This window comes from Porites lutea, chromosome 4 (genome assembly GCF_958299795.1).
Source record: "Porites lutea chromosome 4, jaPorLute2.1, whole genome shotgun sequence".
NCBI classification, from domain to species: domain Eukaryota; kingdom Metazoa; phylum Cnidaria; class Anthozoa; order Scleractinia; family Poritidae; genus Porites; species Porites lutea.
Window position 1 is genome coordinate 34,759,196 of NC_133204.1, and position 23,773 is coordinate 34,782,968.

The window sequence follows — 23,773 nt, forward strand, 5'->3', positions numbered from 1 at the left end:
CTTCTCCGCAGTCAGCGTTTTTCTCCCATTTGCCTAACCCACCTACAACAAAAGCAGTGCATATTAGTCATTCAACAAAATGCATATAGAACGGTTTTCACTTCAGGGGGCCCTTTCTGGAACGTCCCCGGGACTTATCGGGCCCACCGAAATCAAATATCAAAATTTAAGAAATAAACGCGCAGGTCCTAGCGAACAAAACAGTCCATTTTCTTATGTTAACTGACCGTTTTGTCATACTGGCTGCAACACCATTGAAACCTCGGTCTTGAATATAAACAACAGCTTTCTGGGCCGGGTAATTATGGGTAATTTCAAGAGACACAAGCAACGCCAATCCACCAAAGTTATAACGCTGGCCAATCACAAGTGAGCATTTACAGACTGACAAACCAAGGAATCAATCAGAACTTGAAGTAAACAGAGGTAGCTGGCAGTTTACGCGGGAAAACGCGGGGGAGATTGACTTCTGATTGGCGTTGACCTTGGGCGTTTTCCATTTACCAAAAACTTTCGGAAACTTCCATGGAAAAGTCCATCGAGTGAAGAACGTGTTCCGTTTGACACGAGTTCCATTCGTTTATGCTCTCGAAAGTTTTGGGTGAATGGAAAGTGCCCATAGTCTTTCACCGGCGTCCAAAGACTACATGTATGGGTCCTACGGGAGCCACATGGCCCCAAAATGGTATGAACTCTGTAGAATGTTTTGCCAAATTTACGCCTCGTAAGTCAGCTGAGGCCAAGAGCGCTTCAAGGGCTCAGCCGTTTGGTTAATTTAATAGTGGCTTATCGTACGATTAGTAACGAGATTCGTAAACACTTTCATCATTAAAAACTGAATATTTTTATCATAAAAAAATCACTTAACACTTACCATTCCCATCGTGTTCCCAATAAACTGGAAAAAGCTGTTTTTCCTGCTGTATAAATAACAATTCCGTTGGCAAACAATAGCAAAGTTTGTTGGAGGAGTAACAAATCTTTCAAAAAATAGCAAGAATAGATGTAATTCAAGTCTCTCTTGCAGCCGTTTTTGCCTTGAGGGGAAGAGCGCTGCGAGGGAGACTAATGAAATTCAAGAAGTCAAGGACAGACCTGATGTTTTCTGAACTTGAAGATCACTGGATGGGAAAGAATGTCCAACTGAATCCCCCCTGCAAATAAATTTGTGCATTTATAGTTAAAATAATTTATAAGCCACGAAGATAATCGGTATCAAATAACAAAAAGTCTCTCTGAACCATCTCTTATAGATAATTACATGATGCTATTTGACCGTAGATCCAACACTTGTCTAACCAGCTTTTAAGGGACACCCTATTTTTCTCAGATTCCGCTGCCCTTGTTGGACCATGGTTCATGAGTGATGCACTTGTTGCATTGTAGCATTGTGGCTAGCGTAAAATTATTACTTAAATAAATGCGCCTTTTAAAAGGAGACGTAGGAAATTCTCCCTTGAGAATATCCTGTGGTATGAAATGGGTAAACAAACAGTCCGAGCTTAACAGTACTATTTCCGGATCAATTAAGGTTTCGGGGAAACTGCCAACCTACCCCTTCCCATAAAAGACAACATTATCACTTACTTCTCACTTAGGGCAAAATGTTGGCTTAGGGGAGGGGTAGGTGGGTAGTAATTGATCCCTATTTCCTTTGTAGGGAAATCTGATGGTTATCAAAGCATTGCAGCAGAATCAGTTATCTTTTTATTTCGACAACACTCTTCCACTGCCTTGCATTCATTTTTCACGCCAAACTTCCGGATCATTTGCAAGAAACTCTAATTCTAATGCTTGATGCTGACCAAAGAGAATCGCATTTTCAGGGATCAAGATCATTATTTGGCTAATTGCTTACAGGGGGTTCGACTGAAGTTGATAATCAGACAAAGTACTTACCAAACTGGGCAGAAACAACACTGGTGAAAACCTGCACTGATCGCTTATTTTCACTTTCATTTGTAACCTCAGGAAAGAGTTTGCTGTTGGAGTACACTATAAACTGAAATTTGACATTTACATCCAATGGCAAAGACTGAAACAACGATGGTGGAAGGTAGATTGAAGTGTCCACGGACTGCAATAAATGCACAAAACAAAAAACAAAAACAGTTAATTGTTGGGGATTTACTTCTGATTGTGGCAAAAAAATCGCAAAGAATTTTTTTGTAACACCATAAAAAATAAAGCCAAGAATAGCATGCAAAAAACCTGCCAAACAAGAATTATTTGAATGGTAGCACTAAAGGATTTCAGTCATGGAATTAAAAGAAAGTTAGGGGATGTTCACATTTGAAGCGTAAGCACTAGTACTTGTAGCCTCCCATGCCCCATGCAGGCGTTTTTAGGGAGGAAATAGAGAGGTTAAGCATCACGTTTATGTCAGACGACAAACGCCAATTTGTACCACGTGACCAAGTTTCCCCTTTACTTGTCTTTTACTGTTCATTATTTATACACATAAATTAGTAGTTTCACGCAATTTTGTATCCATACAGCTGTACAAATTGTTTTGAGCTGTTTTTATCAGGTCATTTTCTATTTTGAGAAATTCTCAACTTGAAGCTGACATTTGCTGTTAACTGTATACGTGAAGCTTAAAACGCCTTCGTGGAAGGCTATAGTACTTGCGGACTGGCACAAAATGGTGTTGTGTTCGCACTCTGGATACCCGATATGTGAGTGTGGACATATTTGCTCCAGTTTACTCCATCACAGACCATTTTGTAACGCAAGTATAGCAGGAAGTTATGGGTAAGCAAAGCGGTGGAATGCTTCGGAACTATCAGAAAATGTGAGCTCACAGGACACCCAGTGCCCACTCTAGTGCCCACGTAGAAGGTATCAAATTTGGACTCAGCAACCAGCACTGTTCCTTAATTTGAGTGTGGTGGGTTCACACTAGGGCCAGAGTGTAATGTACCCGGGCACTCTGTCTGGGTACAGTGGAATCTCAATTTAACGAATGGCCAATAGACTGGCAAAATATGTTCACTATAATGAGGTTTCATTATACTGAGGTTCTTTTTCATATGTTTTACTATCACTGGGGTGGAAAGAATTGTTTGTTATATTGAGGACTTCGTTATAGAGGTTCATTATATCAAGGTTCTTTTGTACCAAGTGTACAGACTACTTACCATTTGCCTTCCGCAGGATGAATTATATCTGCATGGCAAGCAGTTGATGTCATTAAGTCTAGACTTGCTGTCCACTGTAACATAACACATCTTTCCAGTGTTATTATTCTGTGAGATCCGCTCCACATAAACTGCAATATTGTTTGTAACAAATGTCACATCTGGATAAATGTCCATAGGAAATCTTGTGGAAAATAGATCAAGGAGAATCACCATACTAAAAGAGAAACAATCCAATATTTGTTTAATGACATTGCCAATAAGCTGCTAGTCCAAGTGTTAAACCAAGGAAAGTAATCGACATTGAATAAAAGCAATTACTTCTGCTGAAAATAAGACCAAGGTCATGCCCAGAGTATGGGCCAGAGAAGACAATAATAAAATTATTAGTTAGTTGTTGACAGAGCTGTTCAAGAGTAATTTTAAGGATTTCAGGACTATATAGCAAGTGACCTACTTAAAGAAAGTAAACACTCAATGTTCTATAGCCGGATGGGTTCACTTCTGGGATCAGGAGAAATGAAAAATTTGAAACAGGCAAGTGAGAGAAGAAAAAAGAGACTTTCAGGGCAGGAAAGACCTCAGTGACATACTGTCAAATTACTGGCAACAATTATTGACCAGAGTGCCTTGTATAGTTCAAATTTGGTGTCTTACATGTTATTCTAAAGCAATATAGCTTCCATTACATTGTCCTTTTCACTAGTTCGCTAGCCAGCTCACTGTGAAGTCTTTACATTGTGGTAACAAGATTTTTCCTGTTCATTAAAATGTTAGGGTACAAACCTTGAACAAGCCTTTGATCTTCGCTGAGCTTCAACTAACAATGCTGAATCTGCTTCCATAATATTACTCATTGTACTCACTAAATTTGAATTTAGCTGAAACAAAACAACAGAAAAGGAATAAATTTAGGGACTTTTCTCGGAACACTAATTTAATCCTTTTAACAATAAAATGAATAGCACTTATTATTATACCTTTTCCATAAAGAAATTTGACTTAATTGCACTCTCTAGGATAAACTGAAATTCTTTCGGCCAATCAAAAATCAGAAATAATGGTATGCAAAATAAGTATTAGAAAACTGAATTGCTTGGGTGCTGCCCATTCAGCAAAAAAATTATGGTTTGCTAGTTTGTGTTTGTGCTCTGTTCCATTTGCTTTATTTGAGATTTTTGGAAAATTTGGACAAAGGAACAGTTACGTAGTGACAAGTACTCAGAAATTCATAAGCCTTCTGGATCTTTTTGTGACAAGAAAAAAATCTTTTTGTCCATAAAATTCGCTTAGGTTTAAAAAGTGAACTATTTACAAGGCTAAAAATATAATAAAAATAAATATTTAAAAAAGGTCATCATCATAATCATTACATTTTTTTTGGTCTGATAGACTGCCATTTGCTATTCAAACTACTACAGTTAAAAAAGATAAGTGCTAAATGTACAACTTCAATGTGCATGTCATGGAGGTAAAACAAAAATTTCTAATGGTGTGACGAGAGAATTACTGTTCCGTCAGCTTTTAAGACAAAAAACCCTGTCAACATAAATTAATTTTTACTTACAACTTTGTCTCTGCCAATGACCTGTGCTAAATGATCCACCACCTCAGCAGCATAAACAACATCTAAGGGATCACTGAAATTCTTAGCTCGCTCTGAAATGTTCAGCAACTGTTCACTGACTGAGGCAACCGTTGCATCATCGACAACTTCCTGCAAGTGGAGAAAATAATATTGCTATGACAAATCCAGTAATCCACTGTTTTAATAAGCTGTGTAATTTTAAGGCTGGTTTTCACTAGCCACAGAGTCAGAGTCAGAGTTGTAATCAGAAGGGTAGAGCTCATGATTTGGTGTAAACAGCGTCCCAATTCTGCTTATGATTCTCTCCCTTACGTTCCTCTTATGATGTAGTGAAAACCAGATTGTCTGAGTCGGAAGCAGAAGCAGAAGAACCAGACCAATCACAAACCATGGGAACGTGCATTGTGACTGGTTAATCCTTTCCCTTCTGCTTCCGACTCCGACAATCTGGTTTTCAATAGATCATAAGCAGAACATAAGCAACGGATTCATACGCGGAGTTGGAAAGAAATGGAAACGTTCTGATTCTTCTGATTCTTCTGATTCTGATTCTGTCGCACTTATGATTCCGCTAAGACTCCAGTTTCTGATTTTCACTAGGTCATGAGCACTCTTACGACTCCACTTATGACTCCGCCTCCGACTCTGTCGATAGTGAAAACCAGCCTTTAGTCTAAAAAGATGTATTTACAACAACAAAAAAGCATAAAACGCTATGAGCAATACCATTTGACTAGTTGTAAGGCTAAAAAAAACTTGTATTTCAGCTTGTCCTTTAGGCAAGCAGCTCTGACATTTTGCCTGCCAAGGACCACTTCTTGCGCTACTTAGTTATTGCCTTTATAAGAGGATACTTGCATGGACTCTTGCCCATTGAGCACTTAAGCTTTAAAAGTTAGTTGGCCAGCAAGGATATCCACTTGTCCCAGACTACCAGGTGGGAGTGTTTACGAGCCCTGTATTATCTTTTTTTGTGGTTTCTGAGGGTGTAAAATGTGAGTGAGTTCCGTTCACTAGGGTGTTGTAAGTAGATTGTTTGGACACATGGCACAATGACATTATTCTCTCCAAGAAGAGAGCATGAGTTGGGAGGTTTACAAAAAACATTTACATGACTTATCTCGCAAGAAATAGTATGCTCTTTGTTACCCCTGTGAAACTAATTACCCCATTGTTTCCCTTGGAGCCAGGCATAAGTTTTTATTAAGTTACAGTTAAATTACAATGATGTACATGAACATTGAATAAATGTTGACTTTTGTTTAATGATAAAGTTGATTATTAATTTATTATTACTAGTGTTTCCCAAAGGAAGGTTAATTGCTGCAAGCGCATGCTTTTTTTTCATTTATAAAGTCGATTAGCATCGTCAATATCATTATAATTAACATTATTATTGTTATTATTTATTATTACTACTACTATTAGAATAGAGAATTGATGGGGATTGGTTGATAGATGACGTCATAATGCAGGGCACAAGACGTCATTTTCTGGAAAAAAAAAAGTGCGAAAAAGATCTTATTTGAATTGTAACATTTGACCTAATTGATTTACTTCTCACCAATAACATTATTGCTTATATTACAATGGCATACCGGAGTTTGCGAGGAAAGATTCAATGTTAACAGCAAAATAGCAGGGATGGCGCAGTGGTGAGAGCACTTGCCTTCCACCAATGTGGCCCGGGTTCAATTCCCGGACTCGACGTCAAATGTGGGTTGAGTTTGTTGTTGGTTCTCTTCTCTGCTCCGAGAGGTTTTTCTCCGGGTACTCCGGTTTTCTCCTCTCCGCAAAAATCAACATTTCTAAATTCCAATTTGATCTGGAATGCTGGAGTGTTTAATACATGAGCCCCAGGCTTGGGAGATTGGGCAACCACTCCTCACGCTATCGAGCTTAAATAAAATTAATTTAATTTAATTTAATTTAATAGCTCAAACAACGCAAAATATTTGAAATTTCATTGTCAAAGAGCCCAGTCTTCAAGAAATGGCAAACTTCGGCGATTATCCGGGAGAGTTCAGACTCTAATCTGGGGACCGGGAAAAATGGTTTAAAATCTGGAGTCTACCGGATCATCCAGGAGAGTTGACAGCCCCTGCATTAAATTTCTCTCACCTCCTTTAAATCATGAAGAGCACGAGTTATTTCATTTGAATGGGCGCACACCTGTGCCTCTACTTCCCTCCAGACACCTTGTAAAGAGCAATTTCTCCTAGCCATACTTTCTGTTCCGCTGTGATCTAACAAGCTGCTTCTCACTCCAACAGGGCAAGGCAAAAAGGCAGCACCCCCAGCTGCAGTGTGATGCCAATAAAATGTTCCCCTGTCAGTTTCTGTGACAACTGCTGGGCAATGCTGGACATTGGATGGAATTATCAACAACTGAGAGGTACTTATATGTTGATACCCTCCTTTGTGAGTGATATGACAACTGTAATATCCATTATCTGCAGCAGTTAGCTGTTTTATGTCCAATGCAGAATATACTGCAAGCTTGTTAGGATCAAACTTAAACAAAACATTTCTGTGCTTGTTACTCGGGTCAACATGGACTAGGTCATTGCCTTTGTACCAAGCCATTTCTGTACCAGGTAACCAGGTAGAATTGCACTCAAAAGTGTAACTATCTCCATTAAAAGCAATCTGGTCTCCTTTTGGGCCGAATGACCTGATTGGAAGTTCAAGATCACTACCTACGGAAAATGACATACACACGGCATTAGTTGAACCTGTACATGCAACCTTCAACCTCCGGTAAGTGGCCTTCTATCCAACAGAACTCACAGTCAAACCCCGACAGTTGGAACCTCTTGTAAACAACCACTTCACATAAGCGACCCCAACAACCTTTCTTTGGTGATGGTTTTACAATAATAAATTTTTAAATCATTTTTTACCCTTTGTAAAGGACCACCTCTTTTTAACACATGGTGGGATCCCCATGTTTCCTGCATGTACTGTGCTATTCTTATCAGCATATGCAAATAATTTTAAGTGATGACATAGAAAAACCCATATAATAACTTATAAACTGCATGCCGTAAATTCTTTTCCAAAAGGAGAGGTATTGGTACCCGTTCTGAGAATAGTCCCTACAATGTATATGTAGCTTTGGTTTGATTCTCATAAGTGACTGATGAAACATTCCATTTTGGCTAGTCAATAAAAAATTATGAGAACTCTTTAGAACACTTCACCCATATAAGTTTTCTCAAAGATTTGGTCTGTTACTTCTTATTATCTTCTGGATAGTGTTACATGTCACATGTTGCTGTATGAATAATACCAATGTGTTTCTCTTAAAATATCCATCGCCACCCACAAAGGTTTTATTGGTTTCAACCAATCTTGATTAGCAAATCGACAATGGCATTTTTAACAGGCTAATCATGGCGCATACTCAAATCCTGGTACACAGGTGCAGGCCCAGAACAAGGATTTCGGTGCTGTTTTACCGATGGACTTAACCAGAGTTACAATGTAAGTTTCATCTGCGGGGCAGGCTAGTATTTTCTGGAACCACAAAAATCAAAATAATTCTTACCACAAACCAGCTGGTTCTTCTTAAGGTCATTCACTCTTTTGTCCTTCACTGCGTATGGATGATCACATTTGCCTGGTACATTCACGTTTTTGCCCTTGCTTTTCATCTTCGACATCCAGGTAATCATCCACTTCAGATTACAGTCACATATCAAACGATTTAGTAGCAGCTCACTAAAATCAAAGAAATGAAGGTACAAAATAATTAATGAAATATTAAACAAACAACAAGAAGCTTAACATACTATTCCATGGGGCAGTGATGTTGTGTCTGTACAAAGGCAGTGGAGGAAGACGTGTGACACAGATTTCAAAAATAAAAATCCACTCAAAATTTAATACTTTTTTTTCTTCAAATAAGCAGTAGGGTGCTTATTTCCTTTCAACGAACTTTAACTTATAATTTCAATTAGCTAAATTTTTATAGAAAAAATAAAAATACAACATTCTTTCCGCCAGGCACATAATGGCTTTGCCATTCTGGTTGGTAATCATGCGAGCATATCACAATACTATTTATGCACTTTAAAACACACGGAACAACATTGGAAAAGGCTAGTCTACAACTTGAGCGGTATTCTTTCAACAAAAGTAATTTAAATCGAATTTAAGTGGTGCTAATAAAAACCGACAAGTTTGAGAAAGAGTCTTTTTGATGCAAATGAGCAATTTTAGAGCACATTTTCCCTACGAGCAGGAAGTATGTGATCGCTCAATGTAGATGTATCAGTTTGCATGTTTACAATCTAATCACTGTCATCAATAAATATTAATTCTCTCATCCATAAAGTGGCAATAGAAACAGATTTTCCACGTATGCCTACTATTTAAGAAAGTGAGGGGGATGGGAGGGGGACAATTACTTGAGAAGGGTGCTTTGTTAGGGGTAGGAGCTCATTTAGGGCAGGGCGCTTATTAGAGTGTGGGCAGTTATATTGGAGGAAATACAGCACATGTACTTCCCTCTACACTGAAAAATCGATTTTAAAAAACAAAGATCTTTGATTTACAGTACAGACCAAGAAAATGAGGCTAATTAGATGTTTATTACGGCTTCCCGTTTGGGAAAACTGGAAACAAGTGCAGGACTACTAGCAATTTGACAGTCCTTTAACAGGCATCACAAGAGAAAAGTTTTTATTGGCTCACAAAAACAATAGAACATTACAAAAACTTTCCATTGAAAGTGAAATCAAACTGCAAATGTGCCATGTTAAAATAGTTTATTCTGCGGTCAAAACTGAGAGCACTGTACGTTTTAACAAAACCATGTTTTTCAAAACTGGACATTGTGTCTAGCTCAAAGTCGCTGCCATCTTTATTTTATTGCTTTTTGAAAAAACACTGCAAATGGCAAAGAACATTATTATGTCTGAGCCAATGTGTGTAAAATAACTATTATACAAGGTTCTGCAAAAGAGGCTGACCACAGAATGTGATGCCACTTCAATAACTGCAACCTGTTTTAGCTTATCAAAGCACACAGACCAAGAATGGTGGCAAGCTCATCATACATGTATGCTCCCAACATATTTCAACTGGTGTTGGCGAAATATCTAAGATAGAGTAATAATGTCAATAAAGATCAACAGAAACAAATTTTTTTGTCTGTTTTTTTTTTCATTTGAAGAAAACAAGCTGAATATTAACCTCCCTCCTCAATTAAGTAAACTCCTTGGAACAATACACCATATAAAAAAATTAAAACTGGTCGAAATAATAATTATTTCAAAAATGCTGTAAGCTGCCACCTGGCCATGAATTTAAGTAAATTTAGAAATTTTTGCCATTAATCTGATTACAAGCATAAGATTGAATAACTGAATGATCTCTGAGTTTCAACTTATATTTTTTAATAATAGAGAATGTAAGTTATGTGGGTCCAAGCACTGCACTTTACAATAATAACAATATTATTATAATATGGCATGCTCTGTTAGTTTTTGGCTCTTTCCATCAATGTTTGATTTCCTTTTGTGTTTGACCAAATGCTTTGTGCTTTCACTTAGATGATGGGAGTAAGGTTCCATTACTTTACTCATCATATCGTTGACAGCTTCGTGCTCCTTCATTATCATATTGTGCTTCAACAAAATGACTTTGTCAAATGTTAAAATTAGCTGCCGTATGAACTGTACCAGCTTGCAAATATTGTCTTCAGTTCTTGTCATGGTGTACTTTAGTGACATGATCATCTTTGCTAGACCTTCATTTGACAAATCTCCTCCTTCAGTCTGGAATGTAGCAAAATCCACCGCTCTTTTCATGGTTTCACAAACCCTTACTAGTTCTCCAAGGCATTTGTTCAAATCACAGATGATGTACCATTGCCCATCACAGATCGTCTCAAGTTTATCCATGTTGAAGTTGTGTTTTTAATCTTCTTATAAAGTGAATGCGATCTCAATATTCAATCAAATCCTCATTATAAATAATTTAAGCACATTTTTTCTTAAACTAAAATAATCCAAACTTAATCTTCATGTGCATTAAAAATTAATAATAAATTATTAATATCACACACATACGGCAGCTTTGCATGTTTTTGTTTTGTACAGTTACACAGGCACCAGAAATTTCTTTTGATTCCAAAGAGTGTGAAAGAATGCCATAAAACAAAAGTCACTTTTTTTATTTCATTAACATTGAAAACCCTAGTAATGATAATATTATTCGGGGTGTAAAGAAAATCAAGTTTACAGCTTGCCAGAAGCCCAGACGTCATTTCAACAAGCCCCAAAAGTTTTTTGATGAGCAGAATTGATTTCACAGTTCTTCTGTTGTTCAAATTCCTCAAAAAAACATTACTTGCCCATCAGGCAAGTTAAAAACAGAATTCACTAGCCCGATAGCAGAATCCACTAGCCCTGGGCTATCGGACACTACTTTTTTTGCACGCTGATTAATACTATCATTATCCTTCATGAAAGAACTGCCGACAAGGCTTCATTTGAGTCAATGTTGCATCATAGGATTTTGTCCATCCACTGACTTGAAAGTTAGAACAATACATGCTAAATACATTTTATATGTAGCACAAATAATGACTGAAAGTATTGCTTAACCCTTAAGGCTTAAAGCTTTAAGCCCCAAAATCCACATATAAATTCTCCATACTGATCTTCATACATTTCCTTAAAGAATTAGTTGAGAGAGTTTGTAAACAGATCAAAGTATCTTTGGTTATCATTTCATTAACTCCCATAACCATTTCTCTTGGCAACATATGGATATTGTTAGAAGAAAATTGACGTTGATCACTATTGGGACTTAAAGGGTTAAGAGGTTTTATTTGACTGGTCACACTGAACCATTGGAATTCATCCACAGACTCACAAGGTTCAAACTACATGAACAGATGTGAAGTACTACTGTACAGCTAAAGACATGTCTTTTGAATACTAGTCAAACCACTAGATTTCTCAACAAACTCAAAAGTGAAAAATTTATTACATGTGTCCCCATAATGGTTAAAATGATTGACTCTGGCAGTGAAGAAGAATTGATAAAGATACACGTTGTGGAAATTAACGCAAATTTTTGAAATTTACTTTTATTTAAGCCACATTAATTTCTGTACACATTAATTTCCACACCATTAATTGAGTGGAGCATTAATTTCCATGACCTAATTTCCATTACTTTGGCCCCAAATTCTCAATACACTTTTGAAATTCTTGACACCTAAGAAAGAGGAGTATTTTATCAGGGTGGAGATCCACCAGTTTCAGTATAACTGTGAAGAACCCTCAAAGTGGCATGATTTCTTTGTTTGATTCCTTCGTTTGTCTATGGAAAGTACCATGTTAAAAGTTTCCAATTCATATTACACGTTTAACTTTGCTTCTGTTGTTTCAACAAGTTTTGTACATAGTGGACCTTACATTTATCATTTCCTTCATATTGAAATGTTACCATCACATTCAGGTAATTTTCTTTATTCGAATTTCATTCTCTGTTAAATTCGCATTAATTTAAGTCACATCAATTTCCAATACCTTAATTTCATGGAGTATAAATTACCTATAATTAATAAGGTAACATGAGACACCTAAAAAATGTCCTTTTAAAGAGATCAGAACTGGCAGGCTAATAAAAGGAAGATTAGTAATGGGAGTTGATCAAGAAAAAAAAATTGTGAAAACAACCGTTTTAATACTGTAAATAAGTTATAAGCAATATTAACAATTTCACAAATTTATACACCCCGTATATTAACACCTGGCCTGGATTTCTCAAATGTTATGTATTAAATTAAAATTGAATACTTACATTTTCTGCAAGTTTTTGAGGGAGTAAAATAGTCCATCAGGAAGAAATGACAGTTTATTGGAGGAAAGATTTCTGTATGAAAGAAATAAAACAACAAACAATCTCTCATTCACATGAACTAAAAATAATTAATAGATAAACAAGGGTTACATTCCCAGAAAAGAGTTTTTACTTTGGAGACCAAAGGGATCAGGAACTCAGAAATACACCTGCAATTCACAGTCTTTATAACGTCACTACGACTTACATGATTCTCAGATTTTTGAGGCCATTAAATTGAGTTTCATTCAGCATCAATATATTGTTCTCTGACAGATCTCTAAAAAGGAAAAACAAATCAAGCAGATTCACCTCCGTCACTTATTCCAAGTATGTGTAGACTGAATAGTGTACAATACATACAAACTAAACAAATAATGTTACTTACAAGATTTTAATATTTTTGAGCTTTTTAAAGACATCTGCAGGTAGAGAAGTTAACCTGTTTTGACTAAGATCACTGAAAAATAAACAAAAAAGTGGTGCAAATGAGAAATACATGGAGGAAAATTCTTGAAAACAGCAAAAATATGCTCCAACATAGCCAAACAGAATAAATCCTTTCCCAAGGATGCAAAGAAAATCAATTCTCCATCTTTCTCTTTCTACAAAAAAATTTGGGTACCTAAGTAAGTAGAAAACACTAGATCCACAGGGAGGGTCCAGGGGGAGTCACTGCCCCCTCCTAAATGGACCCAGCCTTCATGGTTTTTTTGGTCCACAAGCCCGAGGGGGGGGGAGGCATACTCAACGAAGTGTTATATGGGGAGGCTCTGTCCCTCCTCTTTCCCATTTATAATTATAATATTAATGAAATTAAATTAATAATATAATATTTTTTAGAGAAAAGGTATTGCTTCATGTTCCTTCTGTTTAGAACAATAAGAATAAACCACAAAACTAGAATGTTTTCTCGACTTTTTCACAGCCATCAAATGCATGTTATACTTAGCCTTTTCACAACCGAAATGACAGATTTCGCTACCCTTTCATATACCTCAACAGAAGCGTGAAAAAAGTACCCCTTTTGGGCAGATAGGTCATTATAGGGAGTACTTCCCGGCGTACCCAAGTTTGCAACTAAAATTGCAAAGGATCAAGTAGAGCATTTTATTTTAAAGTATGAAGCTTGCAAAACACTGCCTTTGCTTGCCTTAGCAAATCTCGAGCTTGTTCAGATTTTTCTCTTATTTGTAAGAAAACATGTGAAGTAGGGGGGGGGGGTAGGCTGGAAAAGATGAATATAAGGAAAACAATTTAAATCTTGAGAAAAGTTTGGAAGCCCCTTACCCCTTCATCAACAATATCTAGATATGCTTTGTCTTGAGAAAATCTTATTACCTTGAGCATGCCAGCAACTATTATTGTACTCGGGGGATGGGGGATTTGCCTTTTCGGTCTGAAGACAGGTATTTTTCTGTGTCCTAATCTAAGAAATGATAACTAAGGCCAGATCTAAATAAAAATGGGTATGCATTTGGAGGCAGTTTTGAAAATGGCTGTGAGGAGTGACATTTTTTGGTCTTAAATACAGTCAGGATTTGGAGAACCAGGTGGTACACCCTCACCAAGAATTCCAATGAGACCCCACCCCTCCCCCCTCCCACCCCCAACACCAAATTGCACTGCACTAAGAAGTTACAGGCAAATTCACATGAAAGATCTTCATATACTCAGGTTACCCTAAACCTTTCATGCCTAGCAGTGCCAACTTAAATTCATGACGACAATATAATGTCCCCCTTTTTTGGTTTTAAGTTATCTAGAGACCTTCCAAATAACATCTGACACAATGGCAGGATAAAAATAAAATAATCCCAGGTTTAATCTTAGATAAAACAAACTAGGCTTAATAAAATAATGGGAAAGAATGAAAGTAAAATTTAAATCATCTTGATGCTGGGCTGTTATGGGGAGTTTTCAATTTCACTAAAGGATCTTGACCAATCCAGAAAGCGGCGATAAACCATGAGAATTAATGACTGTATATTTTGCGTAAAAAGCTGTTTTAATCAAGCGTTGCTTTGCTTTGCTAGAAAGATAATTAGTAAAATGGAAAACAACTTACAGCTTTGTTAATTTACTCAATCCGGTAAACGCAGTTGGAGCAATCACCTTCAGCCTATTGCCCGATAAAATACTGAAAAGAAAACAAATCACTTCAAGATCACATTTTCCGAATAATAGTCATCTCCAGGTACCAGCAGCTACTACAAATAATAATGTAAACAAGTAATGCAAAGAATAATGGAAACGCTGAAGTGGGTAAATTAAGACTTTTATTCGAGTGCATGCCGATTAGAACCAGTTGATTTCACAGGCAAAAACGAACGTAAGAACAGGATCGAAATAAGCTTAAACGTTTCCAAAACTACTTTACTGTAGAACAACAAAATTTAAGACTTGTGGTTTTGTACCTTTCTAGTTTAAAGAACCAGAACTGGAAGGTATTTTAACGCGTTGACAAGTATCAAATTCCTTCCTACTGAAAACAAGGAATGGGTTTTTCACGCGCACATTTTGTTAAGTGGACGCTTAACAATTTTTAATTGAAATTGCTGAAGTGATATTGCTCTCTGTTTTGAGGACTCTTGAGGAAACCACTGAAATATACTGAATAAAGGAACACATAACAATGGCTTAAATCTCAATATAAGCTAAGGTGACTAATGAACTGGCTTTTCACACATTTTTCTGGTTAATCTTACAGTTTTTTGATTCTAGCAGCTTTTTTGCCTTTGAAAGCAAAGTCCCCGATTGATTCTATCTCATTATTGGAGAGATCCCTGCAATAGACACAAAAAAATAAAAGAACACATGAGTACTTGATCAATCACTCGGTTATCGGCATAAAAAAACGCGAAAACAGGTAGCACTTAGCACAGTTTTTTTCAACGCGCAAATCGACCGCTTTTAACCAAAATCTTTTAAAAGCATTTGAACTGATCGTGATATAATGAGTAAGGCAAAATCAAGACAGGAGGCGCCAAGGTCAAAATGTAAATCTACGCCTCAGCTCTCGATCGACGATATCACTTACAACAGTAGCGTGTTGTTGTCCGGTAAATCATCAACATTCACTGGCTTCGTCATTCCCTTGTTGTCACAGTTAACTTTGAAAGTATTATCTCTTTCTTCACAGCTACATTTCGGTGGGCAGGTTAAGGAACGCTTAATTCTTGATCCCAGCAAAAACAGCGTCACAAAGATGAGGTGTTTGAAGACGGCTTTCATAATGGCGCGCCGCCAGTGTCAAAAGTTCTTGAGTATAAGATGAATCAAAAACATTCGACCTTCGCACACGCATCAATGGAAACTCTCAAATCACTTTTGCTATAACATTGCGGACAAAATACGACGTGATTCCCAAAGACTAAAACTTGTAAACATCTTCCAAATTGACTTCTGTGAACCTATTGTAGAACAATCTCAGAAGAAGACTCATTTGCATATCAATCAAATGTCAATGCGAAAGAATGTCGCTTTACGGGGGAGGGGTGGGGAGAACTGGACCTCGTGCACCACAGTTCTGCATCTCCAGCGAAAGAGATCTATCACACCGAGAACTGCACTGAAAACTACACTGATTCTCTTTTTACTATAAATTATTCTTTTCTTTTTTGTTTTTAATTAAAAATGCTTCGATTTGAATATATGGCTACCCCAGTCGGTAAAAAACGGAAGATTTTTGTCCTGGGGGTAGTGACAGTAAAGCTTCACGTGGTGGAATTTCAAGATGTCCGCATCAAGGGTTTTAATTTACGGAGGAAAAGGCGCGTTGGGAGCTACCTGTGTATCTTATTTCAAGTCCAAAAACTGGGTAAGTAACTTATAATAACTTCCGCGGGGATGTAAGACGTTTCTGTGGCCTAAGCAGACTTCTGTATTTAGAACCGTAGCATGCCTATTATGCCTTCACCCGTAGATTCTATATCTCTCGTTTTTTCGTCAAAGTGAAATTTAAGGAAGTTCACTGTGCCAAACGTGAGGTGTATCAGTATAAACTTTCTGTCTGCGTACTAACTTGCGTACTAGCTTTTTACTAGCCTGCGTGCCTGCCACGTGGAGGCTAGCTTTTTACTAATTTCATTCACATCAACTTTCATAGTGGGTAGCATCAATAGACTTGTTTCCAAACGAAGATGCACATGCAAATCTCGTTGTTACCAAGACTGAATCATGGACTGAACAAAATGAGGAGGTAAGAAAATTCCTGTAATAAATAATATTTAATATTTGTTTTTCAAATTAATCACCTAATTGAAAATGGGTTATTTTTAAGTATTGATGTTTTTAACTCAGGGGCCCCACTCACATATTTTAATGACAAGGGGGTCCGACAGAGGTTCATATTTTATACCCAAAAAAATCCCAACTTCAGAATTTGTCTACCCAAAAAAATCGCTACTTTTTTTAGCATACCCAAAAAAATCCCTCAGTGTTTTTGCATCAGCAAATTTTATTATTTATCTTCTGGAAAGCTAAAACATGTCAACTTCAACTTTGGTTTTGGTCAAAAACAAAACTATAAATATTATTGCGCTTATCTTATTTTTGATTTGAGCTGATGAAAAATACATTACCCCAAAAAAATCCCTGTGTTGTTTTCGCGACCCAAAAAAATCCCGGCGTCTTTCATAGACCCCAAAAAATCCCTTTTGGCCAAAATGTCAGACCCAAAAAAATCCTTCGGACCCCCCCGTCATTAAAACATGTGAGTGGGGCCCCTGGGGTTTTTAATTGAACGTAGAGACCTTGAAAAATAAAGGGAAATTTTAAAACCAGAAGCAAGCACTTCATGCACTATTTTTATTTTTAGAACTCTCAGATAATTTTTTTCTTTCATGAAAAGCAACAGCCAGTTGCCTTCCCAAACATAATCTACTATAGATGCATTTAAATTCATCACCAATAGATGAGCTTGGGCGCTGGTGCCTACAAAGTTGGTGGAGCCGGGCAATGCTCTAGCATGAGGAGGAGGTATCCATGGCAACCCTACAAGCAGCCCCCACCAGGCACCATGTGTCACACTGAACAATTCAGTGGAATACTTACCAACCAATGCTTACTTGGTCCTGATCTAAAGAGGGAGGGAGGGATGGGAAAAAACACAGCACAAAATGGCAAATAAGCAACAAGCTATTGCGACAACACTTTGCGAAGAACCACAATCAAGCAACTGCGTATGCAAGTCACCAGGTGACCCTGCTAGAGGCATTGGGCCACCCCTAGCACACCTGGAAAAACCGCTGACCAGCATTGCTTTGAGTTTAACTTTGTCTAAAATATTACATTTAGCCACATGTGTTGAACTGTAGCATTTTGTTAGTCTCCATCACATGATCACAGCCACTCGAGTCTGAGTCATACAACGCTCCCCCTGAGCATTGTTTGACTGGAGTGGGTCTAATGGAGACTAACATTTCACAGAACTTATAGAATCTAATAATGTGATAATTAACAAGCTGCTTTTTTTAGATCCAGCCTAAAGTTGAGGCACTTCTGGATGGTAACAAACTTGATGCAATTATATGTGTTGCCGGTGGCTGGGCAGGTGGAAGTGCTAAAAGTAAAGGTACAAAAAATATGTGTACTCATAAATTTAATTATGATGTTTATTTTATTTTATTATTTTTTTGTGCTCAACATTTTTTACAAACATTGCTTGTCTTCATATTTTCTTATGAGGTATACTATTTTAATTACTGGTCATTATACTCCAACATAGTGAGTTTTAGATAGTTACGTGTTTGTGAAACAGACTTCCCATGGCTTTTTGTTTTACCAGCTGTCAAAACAAACAGCCTCGATACCAGACATTAGGGGTTAACGCTTAAGCCTAGACGAAATTTATTAAAATTCCCATTTTCTGTTCGTATACTTTTCCTGAAGTAGTAAGAATAAGTTGTTGGAGTATCAATTAAATTTATCCTGTGTGATTATGTCCTTAAATTAATTCCCATCGCCAATCTGTTTTATAAAGTGTTGATATTACAGGGAGAAACTTGATGATGATCATGGCTTAATATAAGGGGATTATTACTATGTGTTTTTCTTCTACATGTTTTTTCAATCAGCTGTTGTGAAGAATGCTGACTTAATGTTTAAGCAGAGTGTGTGGACATCACTCATTGCTGCCAGCATTGCATCAAAACACTTAAAAGAGTAAGTGAATGATACCAGAGAATCCTGATCAATTTCTAAAACCCTCAGTTGTTTTGAAAGAACTGGCTAATTTAGGTCATTCAAACCTAACTTCCTTTTTTAGCTGCCCAATAATTCAAACCAATTTACTTTTCCCAAGGTGGTTTGAAAGTTGGGAATCTACCATTATTGGTTTTTAAATTTGAAGTTGACACAGTATTTTCCAACCTTAGGAAGCTGATACTCATTGCTTAATCTTTCTGTGAATTTTTGACCCTTAAATTATTGCCTACTGTACTTTATGTTTTCAGTGATGGACTGCTTGCACTGACTGGAGCCCAGCCTTCTCTTGGCGGTACACCAGGTGTGGCTCTTAAGTATTTGCTCAATAAGAATATATCAGACCAGAGTAGAAACTTGCTTGAGGTTCCCATCTGACTGTAGCCAATGTTACTTATCAACTTGTGCAGGTCCTTTATAAGACTTAATGGCAGCTAGTTATCTGAATGTATGAAGTGTGTTAATTATTTACTATACAGTGTTGAGTCACAGACCCATACAGGGCTGTAGTTCACATTAAGTAAGGAGATCAAGAGACACTTGCATTTTGCCTCGTTAAGATTTTTGCTTTTTCCTTGTGACAGCCTGCCACCAGCTAGGATCCAATTAGCTGTTCAGTTCAGTGCATGCCTTGCTGCTTGTAACGCTTGCCTCCTCTGTTTTGAGCACTAAGTGATAACCTCACTGTGGGGTTGTTCTGTAACACATAGAAATCTATTTTTTGAAAGGGTAGAGACATCAGATTTTTTGGTGGGAAACATCTGTTAGTTGTAACTTTTCAGTAGGGCTAGTATGCCTAATGTGTGCTTACAAATGAAGGAATTTTATTTTAAAAGAAGCAACAACGTGGTAGTTATTTTTTTATTATTTCAGGAATGTTGGGTTATGGAATGGCCAAGGCTGCAGTTCACCAGTTGGTAAAAGGACTGGCTGAAGAGAAAGGAGGACTTCCTCCAAGTGCCTCTGTTCTTGCCATTTTACCGTAAGTTACATTAGAACCACTTAGTGTTGGTTGTTCCCTTTTGCATGAATCTTTAGATGTTCAAGACATGCCACAAAAATGATGTTTTTCTTGTTTTAGTGAAGTCCTGCCATACATCCACCCCACGAACACAACTGCCTTATTATTTTAACCTCTCTTTTGTGGCATGAATACCAGTTCTACCAGTCATTCCTAATTCTACATCTTTTTTTTAACCTTTAAGTCCCAAGAGACAACCATTAAGAGTTAAAACAAGTTACCAACACCTGCCTTTTGAAATCCATAGTTATCACCTTCTTTAGATTTTTTTAGCTCTTTAATATGACCAGTCAGTTGAATGCTGATGCCTGATAGTTAGTTTAGGGGAACTGATCAATAACCAAAAACCCACAACTCACTTTATTGATAGTTGGTCAAGTAGTTAATGTGTATTATTGAGCATTTGAGTAAAATGTGTGATTTTGAAAAGGTTGATAATCTATAGTAAGTTATACTTTTCTTACATTTTACAAAGGCCTTGAATGGTACTATATACCCTGTTGATATGACCTTGTTTCCATGGCCCAGTGGTAGTCACATTGACAGTGTTCCATTGTACTGATACCCTGCATAGAAGGCGCTAGGGAAATTTATGGATTAAAATAGGAACAGCAACATTATCATCCTGACATATGTTTTCCTTACTCATGTGCATCACTTGTCTTGTACCCGATATGACTTCTTATCAGCCTGCCACACAGGCTACTGAACTGAAGGCACAAGTGAGCTGAGTTGACTGATACTGAAAGCAAATTAATGTGGCTACTCTAATTACTTTAATAGGATGACTTTGGATACCCCTGGGAACAGGAAGGGGATGCCAAATGCTGATTTCACTCAGTGGACACCTCTGGAGTATGTGGCAAAGTAAGTGCGTGGTATACTTTAAATTGGTTATGGACCTTTCTTGCATTCCACTGCAGTGAACAAACACAGTGAAACAGTTTCAAAGACTGATGGGCAAGCGTTTTTTGGGAGTCCAAAAAGTTACCAGTGTTTTTGAGAAGCAGACCTATGGATCTATTCTGCCCTGATATTGTAAACAACCTTTATTATTGAAAACAAGACAAAATCAGTGGCAGATCCAGGGTAAGGGGCCGCCCCCCCCCTTATTTTTAGACTAAACTGAGGGGCCGAAAAAATTTTGTGTGAGACCGCCCCCCCCCCCCTTATCTCAGGGTCTTGATGACCAGGCCCCCCCCCCTTATCTGAAGGTCTGGATCCGCCACTGAGGATACAAGCTACTACTCTTGATAGACTGCTACGAACAAGTTACATGTGGTGAATGAGTCAAACAGAGGAGAAGACCTCTTTTCAGTTCCCTGCATAGCCCGTTTACTCTCTTCAGTTCTGCCAAGTCTTTCTCCTGCGGGGGGGGGGGGGGGATGGGGGCGGGGGTACTCCCACATGAAAGGGGTGGGGATGCTTGTCATCTCACTTAGGGTCTTCTGGGCAAAACGCCATTATATTAAGCTGCAATCATTGGGCCACGCCCAGATTGGTCTCCAATGAGCATCCCCGCCCGTTTCATATGGGAGTCCCCCTCCATGGGATCTGTCCAAAATTGGACTACTTTTAGGTTATTCTCTCAACTGGGTCGTGTCTTTCTTACAGCTTGTTATTTGAATGGGCCCAAGGCACTGATGTCCCAAGCCGAGGAAGTTTGGTGAAACTTAATACAAAAGATGGCAACTCCTCGTATGAGATTCACCCTGGGGGACTGTTGTGATTATCATACAATTAAAACCATTCCATTGTCTCTCTTATCCTCTGCGTATTAATACAACAAGAACACAAAAAACAGCTAATAGATTTAGCCAGGGCTAAAAGCGACGCTCCCATTAATAAATTTATAATTTAAATCAAACTATAAACTTGTATTCCACAATTCAGTTAACTTTAGAGCACATTCGTGTGACTTTTCAGGGAAAGGCTAAGTGATTTTACAAAAAATAATTTGCAAACAGCCCAAGAGTGAACCAAATCTCACATCAAGTTGATAGCCTCATAAGTTCACCCAAAAACTGGCAATCATCTTCGATCACATTTATATTAAGAGCCATAACGGCTCTTGATCACCGTAGACTAATTAGGCCTGGAAAAAAAATTCCGGCCGAATTTTTTCCGTTCGACAAGTTTACTTTACAAAATCTTGCCAACAAATCTGGGTGCGTGTAAACCAAGCTTTTATGTCACTTATACATCACATCTGAGGTGAAACAGTACTATGAGGCACTGTTTTTATCATACAGACCTCGGACAACAGAATGTCAGTATGTCACAATAGAGAGATTAAGATTCACGTTTACGGCATACGGCAAACGGCAAACGTCAGTTGAAAATTTCTCAGGATAGAAAATAAGCAGATAAAAACAGTCCAGAACGATTCTTGTGGATAAAACTGGCATAAAACTACTTATTTTTGTGTAGAAGCAATAAACAATAAACGAAAAATAAGGGGGAAAACTTGGTCACGTGGTACAAATTCACGTTTGCCGTTTGGCGTAAACGTGAATCTTAATCTCTCTAATATTGCGATACAAACTGCTATCATTCATTAGTATATACACACTCAGGGCGCGATCCATTCAACCAAAATTCCAACCGGTCCGACCGGGAAAAGAGGACCACCTCAAAAGGTGGACCCGTTTTTTCGAAACTTTTCCGGTTGGACCGAACCGATCCATTGAGTTTTGGACCGAAATTTCCGGAAAGTTTGGTTGAATGGATCGCGCCCTCAGTGATCTTGGTGATTTAAGCAATCTGATTGGTTCGCTATCTCGGGCTATTCAACAATATTCACCTCCTAGCGAGTGGATAATGTGTGAGCGCGGATTTTTTCCCATTTTCTTAGAGAAAGATCTTTTAAAAGTCGACAAAATCCTAGGGTTGACTTTTTTTCAGGCAAGAAAAGACTTCGAAGGATTCAAAACGGCGTTTTTCCATTTACTGTTGTTGAATTTTGTGGTCGATGGATTGTTTACAACTCCCGTTTATTCGCCTAGAAGAGGCCGTTTCGTGAACTCAGCGTTTCCTAACAAGAAAAATTTGGCCCAAAAACGAAGTTTCTCTATGACAAACAAATCTGAAAGCAAATGTTTGCAGAAATTCTACGTTTCAAGTAAACACGAGAAAGAATGCTACGTGAAGACGACGTCTTACCTCGAGGAACCGAATCGCCATTTTTGTCAGCACTTCATGCGAAGAACGACACAACAAACCTTTTTGGCTATAAACTTGGCAAGTCAACAGAAAACATGAAAGCTCTTCTTTTCCTCTTAGGTAAGGAAACAATTTAAACTTTTAGCGGTTCCATTTAAATAATTACGCTGTTGTTTGCGAAGTGATAAGCTTGTGAATTGCCATGTTTGAAAATTCTACAAAGATCTATTTTTTAACTGTCGCGTGTCTAGCTGACCTGATCTGTCAATCAAATCGTACTTTTGAATGGTTTCCTCTCTGATTTTATTGAGATCACTTCGTGTGTATATACTAAAACAATTATTCTTTTCAATCTCGGTGAATAGTGGCTTTAGGAATATTTACCTCGCCACTTCGTGGCTCGGTAAATATTTTGCCACTATTAACCTCGATTTCAAAGAATAATATTATTGTTAAATATTCAGGACGATCGAGGCACGCGTGGGCTTTAGCCGTAAACCGTTAAAAAATTTTTCATAGTCATCTATACGGACAGCCGGTTCTGACTTTTGCAGTGCTAGCGGTGGCAAGTGTTTGAATGAACATTGACACAGTTACGCTCCAATTATTATGTTTATTTTTTATTTTAAAACGGTTTAACGCGCGGCATTTTGAGCACTCCGGGAAGCGTTGTTCACTGAACGACTGAAAACAATCGGCACAGCGATTAAAATTACAAGAGACAGTACTAACAATCAATAAAAGAAATATAATTTGGTGAAACATATACAGAGACGACAATTTTCATTCAGGAAGACA

General features: G+C 37.7%; 2 protein-coding genes across 2 annotated transcripts in view; one reads left to right on the forward strand and one right to left on the reverse strand.

The window, feature by feature from the left end:
* The window catches only part of LOC140933387 (uncharacterized), a 24,540-nt gene extending 8,507 nt beyond the window's left edge, over positions 1–16,033 (reverse strand). Inside the window, exons 1-15 of the mRNA XM_073382933.1 lie at positions 15,629–16,033; positions 15,297–15,374; positions 14,657–14,728; positions 12,977–13,048; positions 12,797–12,868; positions 12,550–12,621; positions 8,282–8,451; positions 6,850–7,427; positions 4,708–4,857; positions 3,927–4,021; positions 3,141–3,357; positions 1,900–2,077; positions 1,096–1,154; positions 875–920; positions 1–42 (exon numbers count right to left, since the gene is read on the reverse strand). The exon at positions 1–42 is cut by the window's left edge and continues 74 nt beyond it. Of these exons, the coding sequence (XP_073239034.1) occupies positions 1–42; positions 875–920; positions 1,096–1,154; positions 1,900–2,077; positions 3,141–3,357; positions 3,927–4,021; positions 4,708–4,857; positions 6,850–7,427; positions 8,282–8,451; positions 12,550–12,621; positions 12,797–12,868; positions 12,977–13,048; positions 14,657–14,728; positions 15,297–15,374; positions 15,629–15,822 (2,095 nt within the window). The 5' untranslated portion in view covers positions 15,823–16,033. The remainder of the gene's footprint in view (positions 43–874; positions 921–1,095; positions 1,155–1,899; positions 2,078–3,140; positions 3,358–3,926; positions 4,022–4,707; positions 4,858–6,849; positions 7,428–8,281; positions 8,452–12,549; positions 12,622–12,796; positions 12,869–12,976; positions 13,049–14,656; positions 14,729–15,296; positions 15,375–15,628) is intronic.
* A 257-nt stretch (positions 16,034–16,290) lies between these two features.
* On the forward strand, positions 16,291–21,579 carry LOC140935485 (dihydropteridine reductase-like). The gene is made up of 8 exons (XM_073385026.1): positions 16,291–16,408; positions 16,697–16,789; positions 18,067–18,163; positions 18,666–18,753; positions 19,044–19,096; positions 19,666–19,774; positions 20,597–20,680; positions 21,428–21,579. Exons 1-8 carry the CDS (start codon positions 16,325–16,327, stop codon positions 21,540–21,542), a joined length of 723 nt encoding a protein of 240 aa, XP_073241127.1. The 5' UTR covers positions 16,291–16,324; the 3' UTR covers positions 21,543–21,579.
* The last annotated feature ends 2,194 nt before the right edge of the window (positions 21,580–23,773 follow it).

Bases quoted from the DNA above. Each gene is read 5' to 3' on its own strand.
- LOC140935485 (XM_073385026.1), top strand. From the start codon at position 16,325: ATGTCCGCATCAAGGGTTTTAATTTACGGAGGAAAAGGCGCGTTGGGA. The intron at 19,775-20,596 runs GTAAGTTACATT...TTACTTTAATAG, and splicing joins TCTGTTCTTGCCATTTTACC to GATGACTTTGGATACCCCTG. The intron at 20,681-21,427 runs GTAAGTGCGTGG...TCTTTCTTACAG, and splicing joins CCTCTGGAGTATGTGGCAAA to CTTGTTATTTGAATGGGCCC.